The sequence below is a fragment of the Staurois parvus genome, unplaced genomic scaffold, assembly GCF_062004578.1.
Source record: "Staurois parvus isolate SC_StPar_1 unplaced genomic scaffold, SC_StPar_1.0 ptg000414l, whole genome shotgun sequence".
NCBI lineage: Eukaryota > Metazoa > Chordata > Amphibia > Anura > Ranidae > Staurois > Staurois parvus.
The window spans coordinates 9,410,425-9,425,427 of NW_028318210.1; the positions used below are offsets into that span (position 1 = coordinate 9,410,425).

Here is a 15,003-nt window from a genome sequence, read left to right on the forward strand (position 1 = left end):
ACAAGGAGGGTCACCCGGGCCAAGGGACCGGCTGCAGAGGAGAGAGGAGTGGTGGGCAGATCCCCCATGTGCGCTCGGAGCGCGTGAGGGCCGGGGCCCGCTGTCAGTGTGTCGGGATGTGCAGGATGGCCAGAAGGTGCCACAGAGGAGGAAGAAGAAGAGGACGAGGTCAGGGTGGAGGAGTCCCCTGCTCTTTTGCAGCCGCCGCTGGAGATCCTGGGGAAGATGGAACACAAGATGAGTGATGCTGACACCATCTGCAGGAGCCCCTGCTGGACAGGTAAGTGCTTGGAGGACTGGTGCTTCCCCATTCCTGTCTCACTGTCCCCCCGACACACTGCCCCCCACCTTTTCTACTTCCCTCCCCCGTCCCATTGCCCCCCATCCGTCACACTGCCCCCACCTGTCACCCTGCCCTACACCTGTTCCACTTCCCCCCTCCTGTCCCCAACATTGTCCCACTACCCCCCCCCCATCTCTCCCACCTGCCCCTCACCAGTTCCTCTGGGCTCCTCCTGTCCAGCTGCCTCAATCCTGTCCCATGCCCCCCGTCATGCTGCCCCTTACCTGTCCCTCTATGCTCCTCCCGTCCCGCTGCCTTGATCCTGTCCCATGCCCCCTGTCACGCTGTCCCCTCACCTGTCCCTCTGTGCTCCTCCTGTCCCACTACCCCTCTGCGCTCCTCCTGTCCGGCTGCCTTGATCCTGTACCATGCCCCCCATCATGATGCCCCCCACCTGTCCCTCTGCGCTCCTCCTGTCCCACTGCCCCTCACCTGTCCCTCTACGTTCCTCTTCTCCCACTGCCCCTATCCTGTCTCATGCCTCCCGTCATGCTGCCCCCCACCTGTCCCTCTGCGCTCCTCCTGCCCCACTGCCTCAATCCTGTCCCATGCCCTCCGTCACACTGCCCCCCACCTGTCCCTCTGCGCTCCTCCTGTCCCACTGTCCCTTACCTGTCCCTCTGCGCTCCTCCTGTCCCGCTTCCTCGATCTTGTCCCATATCACCCGTCATGCTACCCCCTACCTGTCCCTCTGTGCTCCTCCTGTCCCACTGCCCCTCACCTGTCCCTCTGCGCTCCTCCTGTCCCACTGCCTCAGTCCTGTCCCATGCCCCCCGTCACGCAGCCCCCCACCTGTCCCTCTGCGCTCCTCCTGTCCCACTGCCCATCACCTGTCCCTCTGCACTCCTCCTGTCCCGCTGCCCCTATTCTGTCCCATGCCCCCCGTCATGCTGCCCCCCACCTGTCCCTCTGTGCTCCTCCTGTCCCACTGCCCCTCACCTGTCCCTCTGCACTCCTTCTGTCCCACTGGCCCTCACCTGTCCCTCTGCACTCCTGTCCCGCTGCCTCAATCCTGTCCCATGCCCCCCATCATGCTGCCCTCCACCTGTCCCTCTGCGCTCCTCCTGTCCCACTGCCCCTCACCTGTCCCTCTGCGCTCCTCCTGTCCCGCTGCCCTTATGCTCTCCCATGCCCCCATTACGCTGCCCCCCATCTGTCCCTCTGCGCTCCTCCTGTCCCACTGCCCTTCACCTGTCCCTCTGTGCTCCTCCTGTCCCACTGCCCTTCACCTGTCCCTCTGTGCTCTTCTTGTCTTGCTGCCTCTCACCTGCCCCTCTGTGCTCCTCCTGTCCCCTGCCCTGATCCTGTGCCATGCCCACCCCCTCACGCTGCCCTCCTCCTGTCCCTCTGCACTCCTCCTGTCGCACTGCTCCTCACCTGTCCCTCTGTGCTCCTCCTGTCCCACTACATCTCATCTGTCCCTCTGCGCTCCTCCTGTCCTGCTGCCCCGATCCTGTCCCATGCCCCCATCACGCTGCCCACCACCTGTCCCTCTTCACTCCTCCTGTCCCACTGCCCCTCACCTGTCCCTCTGCGCTCCTCCTCCTGTCCCACTGCGCTCCTCCTGTCCCACTGCCCCTCACCTGTCCCTCTGCACTCCTCCTCCTGTCCCACTGCCCCCCACCTGTCCCTCTGCCCCCCACCTGTCCATCTGCCTCCTCACCCATCACGCTGCCCCCCATCATGCTGCCCTCCCCCTGTCACACTGCCTCGCTCTTGTCCTGCTACCCCCCCCCCCCCCCACCTGTCCCAATGGCCTACTCCTGTCCTGATATTCCCTGTCATGCTTCCCCCCTCCTTTCCCACTTCCCCCTTCCTGTCCTGTGGCCCCCCATCACGCTGCCTCCCTCCTGTCCGGTGACCCCCCCCATGTCACACTGCTCTCCATCATGCTCCTGTCCTGAAGAGGTGGGTCTTAAACAGCAAAGGGAGGGACACATTTAAATGGGGGTGCCCGATTTTAATCTTGCCTAGGGCAGCACAAAACCAAAATACACCACTGCTGTGCCCTAGACTCCTCTCCTGTTAGGGCCCGTTCACACCACATGTAGTGCAGTGCTTTTTTCTGCATCAAAATAGCATGCAAAGTAAATATATGGGTTCCAATGGCATAGTTCACACCAGTGAAGTGCGTTCTAGTGATTTTCAGTTCCAAAAAAAAGTATATCATGCAGCTTTTTTCTGCACAGAACTGTACTGAAACACAGTAAAGTGAATAAAAACAGGAAGAGGAAGCAAAGGAAGAGCATTGTCTTGATGAAAATAAAGGTTTTGCTATTGAAGTAACCCAAAAAAGGAGGACAAAAAGCATCTGCAATGCATTCAGAAACGTATCAAAAAAGTATAAAAACACACTGCTGTGGGTGTGCGTGGGACTGTGCTTGTATGACTGGAAGCCTCTGTACTATTGTGGATACATTCTCAGCGGCCCCTCTGGGGGTGAGCACTACCATTACCTAAAAGTAGAACTTTTATTGAATAAAATCAATGATTATATGTATAAAAGTTGATTGTGCATTTACTTAAAGGGACACAAAGCAGCTTTCTGCCCCAATGGTGCCCCACTCAAACGAAATGTTTATTATTCATGCATATGGATATTGTTCATTATCTACTCTGGTTATCAGACCAGAGACAGTTAACACCATCCTCCCACTGATCAGACAGGGTGGAGACCTTACATTGTTCCATGTGGCAACCATGTATGTTAATGAATTAAATTATGGCTCTAATTTTAAATTATAGTAATTATCGCAGACTCAAGAAGCTGACTTCTAAGCCCCCAGGATGGTGTTAGCGCAGAGTAACGGTATAATTATATTGAACTAGTCACTGCTTTCCTGTGCTACGACCTCTTATACTATAACGGAACCTGTCAGATGGATAATACAGCCAATCCAGCTCCTACAAAAAAAACACAAAGGTCATTTTAATGAACAGATATACTTCAAGTAGTCTTTGTATGGGGATACCTCCAGAGAATCAATATGTAAGCACAAAGTAAAATCAGTTAAGAAGAAAAGTAACATTTTTTTTAATAATTCCTTTTAATTGACAATTTTCATTGAAGAATACAAAGGTACAAAACCTTGCACCTGAACTGCCCAGCAGAGTTTGCTGCATAAAGCACAGTAATAGAAAAATCAACTTACTTTGACAGTCAAGTTCAGCCACGCAGAAGGAAAGTGATATTTTATCTTTGCACTATTCATTCTTGAGCAAGGTAATCTGCTGTTGGTATAAAGCAGGGGTCTCCAAACTTTCTAAACAAAGGGCCAGTTTGCTGTCCTTCAGACTTTAGGGGGGCTGGTCTGTGGCCATTGGAAGTTGAAATTGTCCTGGTGTCAGTAAGAGTAAACAATGCATTTTTTGTATTAGGGGAGGAATAGTGCCCCATTGCTGATGTCAGTGGGAGGGATAGTGGCCTATCGTTGGTGTCAGTTGGAGTGCCTCATCATTGGTGTCAGTGGGAGGTATAATGACCTGTTGGTGTAAGTGGGAGAAATAGAACCCCATAGCTGGTGTCAATGGGCCCCATTGCTGATGTCAGTAGCAGGAATTATGTTCCATTGCTGGTGTCCGTGAGAGGAATAGTGTCTTGTATCAGTGGGTGGAAAAGTGCCTCAAGGGCCGGACAAAGGCACGCAAAGGACCGCATCCGCCACAGTTTGGAGACCACTGGTATAAAGGAATTTTGCAGAGACCTTTCAAAAACATTTTTGGTAAATTCCTATTTTTTATCATCTCTTTCATTGTTATTTTCTGTGTCTATATTACCCTATTTCTTTTCTTCCTTTGTCCACTTTTAAAGGGGGACTAAACTTCCTCAATTAACATGAACTATTTTTAATCCTTATGCTGCTTGCATTAGTAAATAGATAGGAAGGTATATTGTATTTTCTATTTTTTTTAACCTTTCATTTTACATTTAAGTTGCTTCCTGGTTTTTGGCCTAGGTAAAAATGATGTCATATGTCCCAGGAGTCTTCATGGACATTTTTTTTTTCATCTGGAGGAGAGGAGGAGGGGTTTTCTCAGCTAAGCGCACCCTCATGCTGGCATGCCTGAGGTAAGAGCAGATGGATTACAGGAAGTAAATGCTACTTGTATTATCTGCCCTTACTTAAGATGGCTGCAGCTATAAATACAAGGGGGTGTTTTTCAAAGTTATTTCTTAACAAAATAAAGCATGGAGATATGGATGGATGCGTATGATGGCTTTGAATATTCAAAATGAATTAGATAACATTTTCAGTTTGTGGTGCTCAGATACAGTTTAGTTCTGCTTTACCTTGCTTAGTATATTTCTTCTTTCTCTTGTCCTTTCTCTCACTTGTCACTTCTCCCCCTTACTTTCTCTCTCTTCCTTTCTCACTGTGTCTCCCCATCACTCTTTGTCTTTCTTTCTCTCCCATACCTTCTCTCTCTCTCCCTCTCCCCCCCCCTCTCTCTCTCTCTCTCTCTCTCTCTCTCTCTCTCTCTCTCTTCATCCTATTTTAACTTATTTCTTTTGAATCTATATATTTTTATTTTCTCTCTGCTGTCTCCTTATTTGACAGCCAGCTCCCTTTTTGACAGTCCTGCTGGCTGTCAAAATACCAGAATAGCAGTTGCACCTGATTGGATCCTTCGATTTTTCATTCTAGGGATGTCAGGGCAAGAAGGGGCCAACAGGGCAGCCCACTGAATGAATTTAATCTGGTTAATCAGATATCATCTGAAATTTGTAGTGCATGGCCAGCTTTAGACTTTCTTTCTCTATCACTCTCTTCTTTTTCTCAGACTCTCTTTTCTTCTCTCTTAACCTCTCTCTCTCTCCCACTCTATCTCAGTCTGTATATCTCAGTCTCTCTTTTTTTCTCCCGTTCTGTCTCAGTCCCTCTCTGCCCTTTTGTTTATCTCTCTTTCGGTAGCATTTATTTTGCTTTGATATTGCTTTGATGCATCTGTGTGTAAACTGTATTTAGAATAAAATTCCTGCTAGATTTCTATTTTTCTAATCTTAGCTGTATACATGTTTATACCTACAAATATAGAGTATATACTGTATATCACTCAATATATTGTCTTGAAATATTTCTGCATGTTGAAGTAGTTTATGTGATTATTTTAACAGTATCTTTGCATTTTCAATACAGTTGCTGATTGGTGCTCAGGACTCCATGCTGAATCAATTTTAACACCTGGCTTACCAATCACCGGCATGTCTATGAATGAAGCTGAAAAGGACGCTGTATCATCTCAGTTCAAACCAGCCAGTGAGAATCTGTTATTCTGTTTTGTGCATTTTACATCTGATATTTCTCAATGTGTTTTTTTTCCCTATAAGCCTCTATGGCCAATATAAAGAATCCAAAAAACAAAACCGACAGCCAATGTGTGTACGTATTATTCAGATCAAAGTTTTCAGTGGAGATGTTCTACTTCTAGAACATCAGTGCAGGGCCAATGTCTGCCCTCCCCTTAAATTTTCAAGTGATAACATTTTTAGATATGTGGGTAGAAAAGGATCAGCTTGATAAAAAAAAATTCTTATCAATGTGTATTAAAGCCCAACTCCAGCTTAATTATATAAGTCTGTGCGGCCTGCTACAAAAAAGTCCTGAATGCTTCATCTTTGATGGGCTATCATCAAAAAGTGCATTTTATAGAGTTCAATGGTAGCAAGCCTAAAATGCGTGTAAAGCGTGCCAAAAACACACCACACATACAGGACGGATTGACAACTCATGTTGCCCCTGGACAATAGGAGATCATGGGGCCCCCTGTGCCACACCAAACCATCAACTACATATTGCAACTCAGCTGCATAGAGGGGGCATTTAAATATCTAACACAACATAGCCTGCAGGGAAGTTCCTGGCTTCTTTCTGTAGAAGCCGCTGGGCACTGCCAGGTTTAAAGGTAGCCACCACGCAGCAGCCATTTTTATGACACAACCAGGAACAGTATATGAAAGTAGTTGGCCTGCGCACAAGGACATAATTTGGACCCTAATGCCAGAGAAAGAAGTGCGGCTCTTGCAGCATGACGTGGCAAAAATGTGTGTGGTTTTCAGGGGCTGGTTACATAGTACAGTAAAGATGCCCGATGATTGAAGGGTTAATTGTCATGTGCGGCCATTTGGCTCCCACTCAACTCCTTCCTGACAGGGTTGCCAACCCCCCACAACTTGTTTTTTGCTTACACTGAGAAGATATGGAACTTTTACCCTCTGTTCACATCAAGCCTGACTTTGAATTCATGCGACTTGCAGTGAAGTCGCACGATGTAAAAGTCGGGGGACCTGCCGATTTCAGGTGCGATTTGCAAGACATCTGATACAGATGTCTATGCAAATCGCACCAAAAGTAGTGCATATGCTACTTTTGAAATCGGTGTGGCTCCGACCAAGTCAGAACCGCACCGATATCACCGCTCCAATTGCGGATAATAGGGTGCGACTTGGCATGCAATTTGCAAATCTCAGGGCATGCAAATCACATGCCAAGTCGCATCCAGTGTGAACCAGGGCTTACTGATAGAGAACAAATTTTACTGAGAACCTGAAATATGACAAAAAACCCTATTAGAAACTAAGAGGGAAAGAGGGGGTGGAGGAATAGAGACAGAAGGAGGGAGAGGGAGGAGAGATAGGAATAAGAGGGAGAGAGATGGGAAAGTAGGAGAGAAACGGAGGAAGGGGAGAAAGGAAGGGGGGGGGAGAGAGGGGGTTTACACTTTACACTTGGCACAATGCAGTCAGACAAGTACCATTCTCCTGGCAACTACCAAACCCAGACACATCAATCAGATTGCCAGACAGAGAAGCGTGATTCATCACTCCAGAGAACACGTCTCCACTGCTCTAGAGTCCAGTGGCGGCATGCTTTACACCACTGCATCCAACGCTTTGCAATGAATTTGGTAATGTAAGGCTTGACATTTTTGGCAGCGCACTCTATATATACATTTATAGGGCTCACTAATGTGGAAGTTAGTCACATTTTAAAGACTGCAGCAGTTCATCTGTGTTTCTTTATTTTTGGTTTCTTTCGGGGGGTTTTTTGTTTTGCCTGTGGCGCAGAGTTTTCATTGTTACTTGGTGATGTAAGGTTTGGATGCAGCTGCTTGGCCATGGAAACCCATTCCATGAAGCTCTCTACGCACTGTTGATGTGCTAATCTGAAAGCCACATGAAGTTTGGAGGTGTTTAGTTATTGACTCTGCAGACAGTTGGCGACTTCTGCGCACTGTGAGCTTCAGCATGCACAGACCCAGCTCTGTCATTTTACATGGCCTACCACTTGGTGGCTGAGTTACTGTTGTTCCCAGTTGCTTCCACTTTGTTATAATACCACTAACAGTTGACCGTGGAATATTTAGTAGCAAGGAAATTTCAAGGATGGACTTATTGCACAGGGGGCAACCTATCACGGTACCATGCTTGAATTCACTGAGCTCCTGAGAGCGACCCATTCTTTCACAAATGTTTGTAGAAGCAGTCTGCATGCCTAGGTGCTTGATTTTATACACCTGTGGCCATGAAGGTGATTGAAACACCTGAATCCAATGATTTGGAGGGGTGTCCCAATACTTTTGGCAATATAGTGTATATATATTTTGTACATTCACATCAGTCCCTGCCCTCAATGAGCTAACAGTCTAAGGTCCCTAACTCACATTCATATATATACATACTAGGACCAATGTAGACAGGATCCAATTAACCTACCAGCATGTCTTTGGAGTGTGGGAGGAAACCCACGCCGGCAGAGGAAGAACATGCAAACTCTGGGCAGGAGGTGTTGCGGTTGGGATTTTAACTAGCGACCCTAGTTCTGGTAGTTGGTAGTGCTAACCACTTAGACACTGTGCTTCAGTGTGGATTTTGGATGTTCCATGAGTTAAATATATCAGAATATACTACATTATTACAAAATGTACTCTTCAGCTATATAGTATTTTTTTGGCAGAATATTTACTCGGGTATGTTTTTTTTTAATGCAGACGGAGAGTCATGTGACTTTGAAACACATTGTTCTTGGACATCATCCACAAGTATGAATGGAAAGCCACACTGGGTGCAAACAGTTGTTGGAAAATTGTCACTGGAAGACCAGATACAGCTACTGAACAAGTCTAGAAGCCTTGATGGTAACTGTTTTTATAATACAGATATAAGTCTATAAATTATTGATTATAATTATTTTATTGGTTGTTGAAATAGGCAACAGACGTTAAAAAGGAACTTCACCCATGTCCTAGAACATAACTTTTCATATGCCACTTTTCCATAAGCAACCTCTAGGATAAACATGCTTTCAAACCCATTTAATCCTGCATTATCTTTTCTACCCTGCTGCTCTTCCAATGTACATCCCATCCAATGCTGCTCTCTTGAATCTCCAATAATCAGGAACCCGTTGTTTATTCCTGATTTATAAAGCCAGCCCCCTGATGGCAAGCCCTTGATCTTGTGCATGAGCAGATGTGCCATGAGTCTTGCCAGGCACGCAGGATTAAAACAACACAATACTTTGGCTTATCCCGAAACACAGCCTCTTGTGATGTGTGACATGGATATCCCAAGAGTCTGGTGGCAGCCGATCATACCTCACCCTTGCCATTAACCCATTAATGATCGCCCAACACATATGTGCACCGGTAAAAGGGTGAGCTTTAACTCCCATGCACTGCACATATGTGTCACTGAGCAGCCAATGTTTATTTGCTGAGAGCGCGCTCACTGTACCCTCTCAGCACAAAGGCATAGCTGTCAAAGATCACTAGGTGGCAGGACTAGCTTCTGATCATGTGACCACTGTGACAGTCATCACATGATCGCTGATCTCCTTCCTGCCACCTGAACATTCCAAATTGTTTAAAAGAATGTTGGGGCGGGTGGGAATGGATTAAAGGTATCTGCTTAAAAAAGAAAATGTAAACTATCTGTGACTGTATAAGAGGGAGGGGACAGGAAGAAGAGAGGAATGTTTTCTTTTTGTGATAGAAAATGCATTTTAAAGTAAGAACAGTATAGGAAAATGCATGTGGTATTCTCTCCTCACCCTCCCAAACTGAGCCCATACATCGACAGCAGGGGAAACGATCAAATGGGCCAAGGAGAGCATACAGGAGGTGGGAGGGGGCAGGACTTGCTCTTCTTGACACTATCAGGAAGTGTTAAAACATATTGATGATTTATTTACAAGGGGCTGGGTGTATGGAAGAAATGCGAGGAGCCTGCAGTGGATGCGTTACAGAATTCCCATTCTGCATCAAAAGCAGTGTCCTCAAATCACTGACTCCATTATGGAGTAATTCATTTTCAAGGTTTGCAGCTGGAGCTTCTCAGTTTTACTTTCACCTACTCAGGTTAGCTCAGCTTCCCTGCTCCATGCCATCAGTGGCTGGGCAGCCTGCTGGCTTTTTTTAACTTCACTATAAAGAGAAAATAGGTGCAATAGGTGGAAGAAGGATTTAAGAGAAAAGTGTAAAGACCTGACTTGAACAATTTCACTGTTTTTATTATGAATTTTGAGGATGAATTTTACCACAGTAGGTTTAGCTACAGAAGAAGGGTTTGTTTTATTGCTATTTACTGTCTGTTACACATTTATATACATATATATATATATTTATGTTTTGGGTTTTTTTTATGTCCCTAGTCTGGACCTGTGTACTTTAAAATGTATTGCCTAACGTTTTTGACTTTAGCACAGCTGTAATGTGCTGGATAGTATTAGTAGCTCACTAGTTTCACAAATGTACTGTTACTGCTCTTTACAGCTGAACTCCAGGGATGATATTTTTTTCATACTTACATTGGGTCAGCTCTGCACAATGTTAGTTTGCATATATAATATCCGATTGGCCTCTATGGAAGCTGTAAATCACTGTAGTAGCCCGGGCTAATACAGCAAAGCTGCTGTCTTCTGGATGTGGTGCTGAGCAACTACACTTCTGTACAGTAACTACGTGGGGTTGCTGGCTCACAATGGCCACTATTCAGAAAATGCATTGCATATATCTCAATAAATCCAAAGTGTTTTCTGACTGGATGAGGTTGAGATGATAATGTCACCAAGCCTCCTCTCCACCTCACCCAATCAGAGAATACTTTGCATGCACTGAGAAAAATGTTCTTTATATGGTAGTCAAACAAGTGACCTGTGGTTACTTTGTAGAAGGGCAGCCATTCAGTACAGCAGTTGAAAGACCATGGCCGTCACTGTAGTAGTTTAGGATATTATAGTGATTTACAGCTTCAGAGGCCAATCACATATGCATACTCACATTGGCCAGGCTGGCCTATGTATATATGCAAAATATATCATCCTTGGAGTCCATCTTTGACAAGGCTTTAGTACCTAATTCTAAATTGCTGTTGGTAAATCTAAAAGAGATGGTATGATCAGTTTTTAAGCTGAAAAAAGGCATTTTTAGCATAAGCCTGTCCTTGTAGGAACCTGTCCAAACGTAAGTATTTGAACTGCACTATTGGCTTGTTTTTAAGAGAAATGGCTGTGAATGTTATCCTGGAATCGCTACCTTGTGAGTCACTGGTATGGAATAAGCCAGCCAGCTAAGTCAGAACTCTCAAACTGCAGAATTATTGCATTTCAATGACTCACTTGGTAGTGAAGTCACGATCTGAATAGCAATCTCAGGCCTTGCAATGGTTACAAGCATAACTGCAGCTGACAGGTCCACTTTAAATTCCTTTGAAGGCATTTAAAGGTTTTGGCTTATCAATGTTTTTTATCTCAGCCTTCATCACTTCTTTGACTAATTACATGCACAATCACATGCTTTTAATGTTCTCCCCACATAGATGATAAAGGCATACAAACCTGACTGCTCTAATGCAGGTGTGGATGAGATACTGAGCCCATGATAGACCAGCTTCATTATCTACATGAATAATACACTAGTTTTCAACCAGGTTGAATATTTTCCCCACTGACATATATAAATGAAAACTATATGTTTTTGCTGTAATGGTATGTCCTACCTGCATAGGAATTGAAGATGATTTATTCATGAACTGATCTGTGGGTTATATAAATATGCATGTGTTGGTGTTACTGCTCTAGCATAAGGGAGGTCAGTAAACATGTGAGTGGCAAATTAACAACACAAATGTAATATGAAATTGGTGAAAAAATCATATTTGAACTATTAAAGTGAATTTAAACCTTCCTGTCTTCCTCAAAATGTGCAGTGCAGACAGAACAGAACTGTTCCAATATGCAAATTTCGACTTTGTGCCAAAAGTCAGCAGCTCTTATGAAGTTAAACAAATTTGAGTTAAACTTGATTTTAAAGTGTCAATCAGAGAAAAAGATGCGTTTGTACCTTGTACCTTACATCTTTGGATTCTCTTTCGTGTGCTAAATAGAGAGCCTATTTATTAAAAAAAGACTGCATGTATGTTCTCTGTTTCATTTCAAACCGTTTTCCCTGGTCACTGACATATGCAGAGAGCAGTGACAAATGATCATCATAGGATGGACAGTGGTGTCTTTGACTTGCAGCCTGGTCTCACTTTCACTATGCTGAGTCTAATATAGTAGTGGTCAACTTACTTATAAGGAGACCCCCAAGTGTGCCATCTCACATCACCAATGGGTCAAATGTAATGCTCAGTGCATTTAAAGCTACGGTCAGAAAATGGTCAGTATCTGGACATACAGTACTACAATAGATGGTCAAAGCCTGCAGGTCTGCTACAGAAGATGGTCAAAGACTGTAAATATGCTACAGGCATAGATCGGGACTGAGAAGATACTGTACAAGGCAATCAGAGAATACATTCCAAGAAACTGCTAGAGCTCGGTAATGTCATTAGAATTCTTTGTGAAGTCAGCACTCTCTACAGCCCCCTTTAAAAATTACTGGCACACATGAAATTCCTTTCATCAAAGTACATTATAAAAGATCAGAATTAAAAGAATAAAAAAAATGAACAGCACAGAAAAAAAGTAAGAAAGTTTAATTAATATTAATCTTTCATTCATTGGAGGATGTAGCTCTACTTTCGATCATCACCTACTGGATATTTTGTTACCTGTATGAGAAAGAAGTAAAGCTAATTACAACCAAACAAAAGGCCATCAGTGGTGACTTCTGCTGGTGACCCCCCTACACACACACTGTCAAACAACCTTGGTTATTAACCTCACATCTAGAATTGAGGTCAGCATTTTTCAGCCAGGGTTGAAAGGATCATGCAGAGGTTGCTAGGGGTTCTTTGAGCAATTCCTGCCTCTCACATAAGTTCTCACTAACACCATTGATCTTATTTAGCTTTCTGTAAGGTGTAATGCTTCCCAATGACCAAAAATGTAAGGATCATTCTTCCCACTTGCCATCATACTAATGTATCCTGTGTTGTAGCCATAGGGTTGACAACAGAATGCTTCACAGTGTTTATCAGTCAATGAGCATACATCTCAGTTATATTTGTTCATAATTTCTGCACAGTACCATTGCCTAGCTCAGTGTTTCTCAACTCCAGTCCTCATGGACCCCCAACAGGTCATGTTTTCAGGATTTCCCTCAGATGAAACAGCTGTGGTAATTACTAAGGCAGTGAAACTGATCAAATCACCTGTGCAAAATAATGGAAATCCTGAAAACATGACCTGTTGGGGGTCCATGAGGACTGGAGTTGAGAAACACTGGCCTAGCTACAGAGTGTTATTCACATTAATATGCTGGGTGAGCAGTTTCCAACAATGTAGGCATTGCACAAGAGGTAGTATTCAAAACTCTGTATAAGTATATACATTATTAAGTCTGTTGGGGGCAGTTTGGAATGATTAAAGTGGTTGCAAAGGCATATGGGTTCCAGGGGCGGACTGACAACTCATGGGGCCCCCGGGCAATAGGGGATCATGGGGCCCCTGTGTCCTTGCCCAAACTCAAAAAAGCCTATGAAAAAGGCACCAGGGGCATCTCATGGGGCCCCCTACTGACCCCATGACCCCGGGCCCTCGGGCAGTGCCAGAGTTTCCAAATGGTCAGTCCGCCCCTGATGGGTTCTTTACCTTAATGCATTCTCTGGAGAAATGGTCAGTTTTGTAGCTGTGCTGACAACTGACCCTGCTGTCCTCCAATGATCAGACTTCTGCTGACAGCGCCCCGCCCCCCATACAACCATTCACTGGGAAGTTCAATGTGTTGCTGTTTCTCCTCCTGTCCCCATTAATACATTCTATATGGTGAATACAACAAACATTTCACTGTGCATCTAGACAGGGAGAGCAACAACTACTGGCTTTTGGTGCCCAAGGGCTAAAGAAAAGGTATCCATTGGTTGGGTACCAGAGGCGCAGTTTGTGGTACCCAGCCAGGAAAAAAACTCTTTGAGCACACACTGTTGCAATTTTTTTTTCACTGATTATGGTATGTTATATTTGCCAATGATTTCTGTAAACATTGAAAAAGATTCACCCTGCAAATGCCTATAGAAAAGGTCAATCGCAAAAATGAATTAGAGAAGTCAATCTACAATTATTTAATGTAAATAATGGAAAAGGAAAGCATTGCTTTGATTGCAAATAGTATTGGCCTCAGGTTTTCTCCTTGACAATATTTATTGAGAGGGCTAATAGCTAAAATTATTTAGGGAAACATATTAAAAATGATTTAAGCCTAAAATTCAACACTCTTTGGCTGTAGGCAGATGCTAATATTTTACTATATTACTCTCTGTTTTGAAGGTTAGGTTCACATCTTTTTTTTTTTCAGTGCATGGGGAAGCCATTAACTCTTAATGGCACCCCCATGCATTTTCTTAAGCATCACTTCTTGTGTGCAGCTGCATGCAGGTTCCCGCACAGATGTGAACCTAACCTTATTCCTTGAGACTCATCTAAATTTCTTGTTCTTTATTTTCACTCAGGAAATGCCATTTATTTTCTAATTTATTAAATCAGAGTTGTAGTTTTTATACTATGTCTATAGTCATTATGTGACAGTGAAAAGAGATTTAATACAGGAACTGATCTAATGTCTATGGGGCGCCAGAAGATACCTCAGACTGGAACGTGTAGAGGAACAAATTGAAGCTTCCTGGGAAGGTAGACATAGTCCCTGCTCTGTCCCTACTTCTCTAGAACCTTTCCCTATTGCTAGCACTGCCCCTACCAGACCGGGAACCTGTCCCTACACTAGCCACTTGCATAAAGCATGCCAAAACCCAGAGTTAGAGTTTTAAATAGACACTGCTTGACCCAAGATGGCCACCAGAGTCACATGGGACCAGAGCATCCAACCGGATCATTGTCTCATGTGACCAAGGAAGTCAAAGAGTAAACCAAATTCCCTCCACTTTCTCTCCCTTTTGCACTGCAGTCTAGCTCCACCTTCAGTGGAGATAACAGACTGCACCTGCCTACAAGTTCCTGCACTAAGGCAAAGTTTTGTGCTGTATTACAGTATAGGTCTGAAATAAATACAAAAAGCACACCAAGACCCAAGTAAGTGTAGTGCACACTCCTGACAGCCGCCACAAATTTGTCCCAGGTTCTCTTCCCATGTGGGTGTAAAGGCAGCCAGACAGACAGCAGCATAAACCATTTCACAACTCAAGGACCAAGCAGGGAATATCTTTTTAAGATGTAATGTTCGTTAAACTTGAATAGGGTTCAGGGTAAGCTTTTGGATACTCC

At 44.6% G+C, this 15,003-nt stretch overlaps 1 protein-coding gene across 1 annotated transcript in view; it reads left to right on the forward strand.

The window, feature by feature from the left end:
- Positions 1 to 15,003, forward strand: part of LTK (leukocyte receptor tyrosine kinase) — a 303,135-nt gene that overhangs the window by 167,413 nt on the left and 120,719 nt on the right. Inside the window, exons 2-3 of the mRNA XM_089686923.1 lie at positions 5,482 to 5,601; positions 8,333 to 8,479. Coding sequence (XP_089543049.1) covers positions 5,482 to 5,601; positions 8,333 to 8,479 — 267 coding nt within the window. The remainder of the gene's footprint in view (positions 1 to 5,481; positions 5,602 to 8,332; positions 8,480 to 15,003) is intronic.